This window comes from Camellia sinensis, chromosome 7, assembly GCF_055761805.1.
Source record: "Camellia sinensis isolate YWXY chromosome 7, ASM5576180v1, whole genome shotgun sequence".
NCBI lineage: Eukaryota > Viridiplantae > Streptophyta > Magnoliopsida > Ericales > Theaceae > Camellia > Camellia sinensis.
In genome coordinates, this window is record NC_138967.1 from 3,737,870 (window position 1) to 3,747,023 (window position 9,154).

At 35.3% G+C, this 9,154-nt stretch overlaps 1 protein-coding gene across 2 annotated transcripts; it reads right to left on the reverse strand.

The window, feature by feature from the left end:
- Positions 1-1,011: 1,011 nt before the first annotated feature.
- Positions 1,012-8,439, reverse strand: LOC114314574 (DNA-directed RNA polymerases II, IV and V subunit 9A). 2 transcript variants are annotated; one of them, XM_082881581.1, is made up of 5 exons: positions 8,249-8,343; positions 4,659-7,306; positions 4,396-4,471; positions 2,827-2,985; positions 1,012-1,325 (listed from the first exon to the last, which is right to left on the reverse strand). In XM_082881581.1, the coding sequence occupies exons 2-5, from the start codon at positions 4,685-4,687 to the stop codon at positions 1,245-1,247; spliced, it is 345 nt and encodes a 114-aa protein (XP_082737707.1). In that variant the 5' UTR covers positions 4,688-7,306; positions 8,249-8,343; the 3' UTR covers positions 1,012-1,244. The 2 variants fall into 2 exon arrangements, with proteins under 2 accessions (XP_082737707.1, XP_028116840.2); XM_028261039.2 differs by lacking the exons at positions 1,012-1,325; positions 2,827-2,985; positions 4,396-4,471 and having other exon boundaries at positions 6,209-7,306; positions 8,249-8,439.
- Positions 8,440-9,154: the final 715 nt, after the last annotated feature.

Consider the following 9,154-nt stretch of genomic DNA (forward strand, 5'->3'; position numbering starts at 1 on the left):
TTGGGGCATAGGCTCACTTGTGGTTGAACTTAACGAGCCTTGAGCTAGTGTTTGGTTTGCAAAAATTTTAAGCAGCGATGAAACGAATATTCTTTGGCTAGCTATGGAATGGTCACTACTTAGATTGGTAAATAATGATTTTATTTGTAATATACATTTCATTTTTACTCAACCAAACATGAAAATGGTGAGAAAATTGCACCAAGGTGAACAATACACTAATCCATTGGTGGTTGAATGTGGTGGTCTTACATTTACCTTCCCCTAAAGAATCAATCAGATCGAAGTGTAATGTTCATACACTACAAAAGTGTGATCAAATTTACACTCCGAAGATTTAAAATTGAAAGAATTACAAATCAAAGTAGAAGAGCAAAAGTAATTACAAACTTTTCTATGCAAAGGAGTCACATTAGAAGTTGTACCCCAACCTTTTGGTAAATAATGTCCCTACTTCTTATGGTCTTGTAATTTCTCATCTAAAGTTTGCCTTTTGGACTTGGCAATCAAAAGGGCAATTCATCCAAAAGGGCAATTCTTAAGTGCGCAAATGCATACCATATACACTTGTATAAATTCTCACAAATATATGTAAATTACTTTACAAAATTGTGCAAATTTTCACAAACATATGTAAGTTAATTCATAAAAATTTTAAAAATCACAACTTGTGTATATTTATCAGATCTTACGCAATTTTATGAAGTAACTTATGTATATTTATGAAAACTTATGTAAATGTATATGATATGCACCTTACACACCTAACACTTCCCTCAAAATAATACCATAAACCCATCACCCTTTTAAGGAAGCAAAAATAAATGGTGTCTGTAAAGGATTAAACCACAAGCATCAATTGATTTTGAAAAATGCCAGCAACCTTGCCAGCCGAATGGCGTAAATTGTTGGCACATTGTCATTTACATGTGATTTTGTAGCTGTTTCTATAATGATCTGCTTGCAGCTGCGATCTCAGAATCATACCAAACCAAATAGTTCTAACCAGAGTTAAAAAGCGCATATAGGCTGACATTTCAGAATGTTAAAACTTCAATAACAGTTGGATTTGAGATTCAGGAAGTACACAATAACAAGTCATTACAGAGTTCATTTCTTTCACCGGAAGATAAATCAAAAGTTTTTCATTGCGCCATTAAATGTATCCAGCTAAGAACAATGGCTAGTGATCAGTTGCATCTAGACTGAGCTACAGTATGGGATTAATCATAAGGAGATCGATCTCAATCTCTCCAACGATGGCCACAGTTGGGGTTGCAGCAAACGAAGAACAGTGTCATACCCTCTTCACCCCTTGCAGTCGCCTGCATATTTAGTACAACAAACAAAAGGGAAAGTTCAGAATCACAAACTATAATCCTCACTGATCAGGTACTTACAGAGAGGTTTGTAAGGAAACTTGATCATTTAATGGCTCACATTATATTGTTTCTAACAAACACTTGAAAAGAATTTCACAACACACTCATGATAAGGTTAATTTTCTACAAGTTTCTCAAATTCCTTATAAATGCATAATGAAAATAATAGCAAAAGATAAAGAGGAAAAGAAAGATGATTTTGCTAATCAATTCCACGTTTTCCAGACCCTAATTTTGTTGCAATGATAAAACAACCTCCACTTTTTCTTTTCTTTTTTAGTTTGGAAATAATTTTCTCACAATGGCATACAATTTGGGGAATTTTAAATATATATATATATATATAAAATAAAATAAAAGAAAAACCATGAAGCTTAAATCAGTGAGCATAACAATAAGTAGAAACAAAGTGCACAAATAGAAATAGACATTGGCAGAACAACTATCAAAGTTAGAACTCAATGAGTTGAACTAAATCATGGGACTTCATTAGTTTAAGAAGTTGTACATTTAATGTACTCCATAGATAGAGAGGCTAAGACCTCAAGAGAGTGAAACAGCTAAGAGCACCAGAGTATTTAGCATGTGCATGCAGTCCGCAGACGTTGTAGAAGACTTCAATAAAACTCAAAAAGCCAACTCTAAATTTTTGGGAATATTAGAACTTGACAAAAACTCATTTCTTCATATTATAAATTAACATTCGTTCAACATTCAGTTTTCTCAGACATAAAATTTAGATATTTTTGGGCGAGTAAACACTTCTCTAATAATGAAAACACAGAGACAAAGCCAAACCCGCTAAACTCCTCATAAAGAGGCATCCCAAGAGATCTAGCCAAGAAACAAATGACCAACCCCTCAGCCCGGGAGGCTAGGCCATACAAAAACAAACTGTTACAAGCTGAGAGGAAAAGGCAAAGAAGACAACAAATCAAAAACCAAGCAAGAGGCTACAAAAACTACTCCCCTACCAACCCAAAAGGATGTCACAATATTAACACCAACTATGAAATTTGCCATTGCACCAAACTATTTCTTTGAAGACTTCTTTGGTTTGATGACCTTTTTCCCTAGCAATCTATAGGGTTCTGTAGATCTTCTCTTCAAGTTTACTCTTGCTTAAATTTAAGAACTTTTCCAAGTAGATTTTATATTTAGACTGGTAATTCATCGTGCATCATCAAATCCAGTTTTCAGTTTCAAATTATACAAGCATGAACTATTGTAATTAATTCTGAAATGAAAACCATAGTTCTAGATTGCTAGAATTGTTTTGTTACTCTTTAAATCCTAGTTTGCTTGAAGGGGACTGAAACATTGAAATGCCTATCTCTTCAGGAACCCAGGCAGCAATTAATTTGAGCTATATTGACAAACTAAATAAGCAATATTGACAGTTTTTTGTTTAAATATAACTCATAATCACACCAACAAAAGTGACCTGGAAGAAAACTGCTTCTCCGTGACCGCATTGAGCACAGTGAACTGATTTTGTACGTGGAAGAGTCGGATCTGCAGCCACATCCTGCAAGACTTGGGTGCGCTCCCCCACAGCGTGGTGTATCTCATTTCTGTAGACACAATTGTTATCGGCAACCTCCTGTATAGTGATAAAGAAAGAAAATTTAAGGGGCCTAAAGGCACTAGAATTTTAACCCCTAATGAAGTAAGCTAAGAACATGCCAAGTGAAATCTTAATAAAATCAGAACATGATCTCACATGCCTAACCAAATATAATCCATGACAGATACTACAATACCAAAAAAAAAAAAAAAAACCCTCTATGATCTGAACATCAAAATCTTATTCAAAGACTTCTACAAAGTCCAAAAATTGGTTCAAGAATGGGTCAACCAATCCCTCCTCTCGAGCCATATAAGCCTGAAACAAATTGCAGCTCATATTATACATTTTACCTACACTGAGAAATGAAACAAAGATTTCATTGTTTCTATGAGGGGATGTTCTGTCTTACTCCCCCCACCAATCATTTCCAGTAGAATTCAACTTTTTTACATGAATACAGATGGACAAAGCTTATTGAGTGGGTGTTTTGGAAGTGGCTATTTTAGAGGCTTGTTGACTTTTTGGCTATTTTAATTGGCTATTTTAGTTTTTATGTTTGGGAAGATGGGACGGATATTTATTTGGGTTGGTGTGTTGAAATGATGTTTAAAGTTAAAATAACAAATTTGTCTCTAACTTCACGTTTTTCAAAATTAATTTAAAGGGGTAAAATTATAATTAACCAACCTGTCACAGTGACAGTCCTACACTGTCACTGTGACAGCCCACAGCCGGGCTATATATATATATATATATATATTTTTTTTTAAATCAATGGTCTAAAGGGGCTAAAAGACTTTTTTTATTGTTGAGGCTAAAATAGTCACTACCCGCGCTTCCCAAACACCGCCTGAACCTAACACTTGAACTGACAAAGTGTTTACATCGCCATAGCAATCACAGTTCAAATGTCCCAATTTCAATCAGTGGTTCCACATTTTCCCCTTTCACATCTCAAAAGAAATCAACATATTTGCACTCCATAGATTTGTAGCATAACCCTTCTCCAGACAGAGTAACGAGTAATTATTCAATAATCTCGGAGCATGGACGTGTATTTTGGTGGAGAAGTGGATAAGTGGATAAGTTGGATATTGTGTTGGGTGATTGGAGAACATGAGAAGCATATTAAATGATGATTGGTTAGGGAGTATAGACACATTGTACTCCGGAAATATTGAATAATTTTCCCATTGTAACAGACATTTTGAAAGCAAAAGCACTTTCCAAGCTAACATAATACACATTACTCAAAACACACATTGTCAAAAACAAAACCCGTGAGAAAATTAGGGCTTTCTAAAAAGCCGAGCTCGGAATCAATGGAGCAAATGTGTTACACTTGATGAAACGTGTACTCACCCACAAAACCCTAACTTAGCCGTCTTTCTATGTGTATATACATATATATATATATATATATAGAGAGAGAGAGAGAGAGACCTGGTGATCGCAATTGCGGCAAGCGTAGAGGAGGATTTTCTGCTCCTTGTCTTCCTTAGGGTAGAGAATGTTGTTGCTGAGGGGAGAGCACAAGTGTAATACACATTAAGCACATATTTATAAGTCTACATTTACAATTAATTTATATGTTTAGGGTTTTCAGGGTTTAACATCCATGTTTAGGGTTTAGGGTTATGTAGAAGTGAACGAACATATATCTCTGTGAGTGCGAATGTGGAAAAATGGAGGATTGAAGGACTAACCATTCGCGGCAAAATTTCATGGTACTCATTTTGAAAATCTGAGATTGAGAGAAAGAGATGGAGACTTGGGTTCTCTTCTCTGCCTTTGTTCAAACCTCACTTGCTTTGCTTGTGCTTTTTCTTCTCTCTCTCTCTCTAATGGCGGTTCAAGTGCTTTTATAGACCGAATTTTTTAAATTTTTTTTATTGAGGATTAGTAGAGAGTTGAGTACAGATTTATGGTTCGTTTGGCAAGAAGAGTTAGGGGTTTTTTTTTTTTTTTTTGACTATTTTAGCTACAAAAAATAAAATAGGCTATTTTAGTCACAAAAAACAAAACATCACATCCAATCCATAATCATTAAACTATTCTCTCACAAAAAAAGTCAAAAAAGCCAAAAAGTCAAAAAACCCTTCCCTCACAAAAAAAGTCAAAAAAGCCAAAAAGTCAAAAAACCCTTCCCAAACCAAGCTTTTTAACCCAGGCTAAAATAGCCAAAAAAGTCACAAAGTCAAAAAGTCAACCCACTTCCCAAACGAAGGCTTAGGTATAAAAAGAAAGAAATTATGTGCGTGTTTAACTCTCATTTTGTTTTTTTGTTTCTAGGAAAATTATAAAAAAATAAAATAAAAAATCTCAAATTTAATTCTAGTAACAAATCAAATTCATGAGTTTTTTTCCTTACAAATTAAACTTTAATATGAAGAAAGAGATATAATTTCAACTATTAATTCGTGCTCAGTATAACATTTATGTCAATCTTTCATTTATAAAATTATTTTGAGATAATTTTAATTTCTACCTTAATCACACTAAATCATTATCCAATTTTATCGACATTCAAATTACTACTATTTAAATTTATTATACACTAGACTACACGATATCAACTCTATCATTCTCCTTCTTATTATTATTAATGGCACTGTCTTCTCTTTTCCCGTCTCCTCTCCTTCCATTTACCGCCGCCTTATCCTCCACCGTCTATTCTCCATCCCCTTCCACTGCCTCCCCCCATTTCCCTTCCTCCGCCACTCTCCCTCACTTCCCGTTTCCCTAACTCATAATCCTTGTCGCTCCCATTCCCCTTTCCCTTCCTCTTCTACTTTTCTCTCCATCGCCCCTACCACTTTCCTCTTCCACTGACCTTTTCCCATTCCCCTTTCCCTTCCTCTTCTATTTTTCTCTCCATCGCCCCTATCACTTTCCTCTTCCACTGACCTTCTCCCGTTAGAGGGTTGACAGAAACGAAACCGATTTGATCTCCCTGAAGTAATGCTCAAAGAAAGGAAATAAGAAAGAACTATTACCTAATTGGACCAAAACGATATTTTTTTTTTTTAAATAAATAAATCAGGTCTACTTATTTTCCATGTTTAATTCGGTAACCAAACAATAATCATTTCATTCTTGCTCAAAATTATTCCTGCAAACGAAACACCAAGGCAGCATTTCAGTAACAGCACAAGTCATGTTTATACCTCATCATGCGGTGCTACAAAACCACAAGAAGAAACCCTGCTTCATATAATCCTATTGCATGACCAAACTGTAAAAATGAAGTTAGAAATTCACCCCAATATAAGTTTGATAGAGAAAAGCAACTACAATTCTGAAATTATTACATGCCTCACACAATTACTAAGTAGTAATGCTAAAAGCAAAACACCTACTGAATGGAGGGCCTGTTCCCAACATGTCTAACATATCCAACAGTATTTGCCAATATTCATGATATCAATAGTTCAAAATCTTTCACACTGGCTGATATTCAAAACCACGTTGCCTAGCGTTTTCGGCTGTGCCTCCTGCTCTTCCTCCGGCTGCTCCTATCGTCAGAATCAGATTCTGACTCCAATTCCGAATCAGAAGACTCAGAAGTAGAGCTATGCCTCCGGTGCCTCCTCTTTCTCTGCTGCTGCTGCTGCTGCTTCTTCTTCTTCCTCCTCCTCTCTTCCTCTGAATCAGTAGATGAGCTGTAGCTCGAATCACTCTCTGCCGAAGAATTATCAGATCCAGTAACAGAACCACTATCAGATTCAAAAACAGAAGCTTCACTGTCATTGCCAGACTCAGTGTCCGACCTATGCTTCCTTTTGCTTTTCTTTGTCCTCTTCTCTTTCTTTGGCTCCGTCAGAACATCTGGGTTATCCACGTCATAAGAAATCGACAACTTCATCCTCAACTTTGGATTTTTAAGTTGCTGGGTACGAGATGGTCGTGAGATGTAAACGCGTTCGTTCTTGCATTCGTAAGTCCAATGCCCAGCTTGGAAACATTTCTGACATTGTGAAGCTGAGCCAGTCGTGGTAGACATCGATGGCTTGAGGTCTTTCCTTTCACCTAATCTCACTTGTTTCTCAGTACTCATCAAATACATCTGTCTCTTTGCTTCTTTTCTCTCCTGCCATCTACTGGGCCCTTCTTCCTTCTGCCCATATGCATTTACATTTCTGGCCGCAGCTGCAGCTGCTCGCTCAGCCTGAGCACGGCTAAGCCCCTTTGCTGCTGTCAAAGCAGCAGCCTTAATCCTTTCCGCTGCATCCTGACCACTTTTCTCTTCCTTCTTGCTTGATGACATCTTGTTAGTCGACAACTAGATCACGATATGCAGATGCTTCCACGCCTATATGCCTAGAAAACCCGTCTCAAAGTTGAAGTCAGTATCCTGGACACACAACAAAATGTTAGTCCAACACAAACGAATGAACTCTTCGTTCCCAACTGATAAGGTATAAAAGCATAAGAATGAAACTTCAAGAAAGTAGCTAATGTTAGGTATAATACTGTGGGTTAGGCAATTTCTAGATAGTTTTTTTCTACTTTTTAGGGATATGGGTTCAGTCATTTGTAACTCTCATCCATAGAAACAAGGTTTATGGAGGTCTGGTCCTCCTGAAGTCAACCAATTGGAGGTATACCTCCCTGGAAATGGGTTGTTCTTTCATTCATATTTCTTTTTTTTTTTTTTTTTTTTTTTTTGGGTTGACAAAAGGGTACCATCAAACTATACAAATGGTTAAAATTGAAGACAAATTTAGATCAAATGCACCACCAAACAAATTCAATCATCCACTTTGTCTTCATTCCTAATAACGAGATTATTAAAAATGAAAACGAAGAATGTAAAGGCCATTGGAAATTTAGGTTAAAATACCACAGGAAAATGAATCCACACTTAATTATTGATGAAATAAGAAAGCAAAAGCAAGGAACAAATGACAATCCAATTAAATAAAGCAACACACAAATATCTCCAAATCATCGGTCATAATCAAATTCTCAATTAATTTTTCTGGCAATACCACCACCAATTCAATCAAAGAATAAATAAATAAATAAATTTGATCTAGTATCGAAACCCTAGATTCTGATCTTCTGCGACAACGAAAAAACCTAGCTTTGGAGGTAGTTGGCGTTTATAATCTAATCTTAATGATTTTGCAACGAAATTAAAAACAAAAAATGGATTTGGCAACAATAGGAACAACTCAGATGCACAACAAAAGCAAATACGCGTGTGCTTGTGCTTGTGCTTGTGCTTGTGCTTGTGTAGATAAACACCTCCAAAATTCAAATATTAAATGCGAAATCAAAAACTCATACGTACCAACTCAGATCCAGATGTAGAAGGCGGCGATGAGAGAGCACCAGCACCCCACCCCCCCGATATAAACCTCAGACTCACGGAGGCGGTGAGGCCTAGAATGACGTACTCCAACCCGGTCAAGATTTTTTAATTTGAGCCCTGCTGGAGACCCCCAGCAGGGAAGGACCCCCAGCACCCCCCCACCTCCACGTGGGGGGCTGGCAATGGAAGGAAAATAAAAAAAAAAAAAAAAAAAAAAAAAAAAAAAATTATTTTGGACCAATCAGGAGAGACCCCAGTACCCCACTGGGGGTCTCATGCATTTTCCTTTTAATTTTTAATTTTTTTTTTTTTTTTGGATTTTAAAATTAATTAATTAAGAAATCACTCAACTTTTTGAGAAGTACTTGGTGGTGTTTTGGGTTAAGGTTTTTTTTTTGCCTTTTTTCTTTTGTCTTGTTTTCATTTTTGGTGAATTTTTGTAAATTTTTTTTTTTTTAATTTTTTAAATTTCTAAATTCAGTTCAATACGAATAGAAAAAATATAATTTTTTTAAAAAATTCGAAAGGACAAAAATATGACAAAATAACAATCTTTTTTTTTACTTATTTTCGTTTTTAGTGATTTTTTTTTTAAATTTTCAAAAAAAATATACATTCATCTCAATAAGATAGACTAGAAAAATAAAAAATCTTGATAGAATTTAAAAAAAAATCATTAAAGACAAAAAAAAAAAATCAGAAAAAGATGTGGCTTTTTTTTTTTTTTTGCCAAAATGGGCCAGAATAAACTAATTTTTTTATTTATTAGAAAAAGACATACAAAAATGCAAAATATATAAAAGTGATTTGATTTAAGTAAGATAAAAAATCAATAAACTAACTTATAAGTCACTTTCTAAAAGAGACTACTAATTAAATAATTCA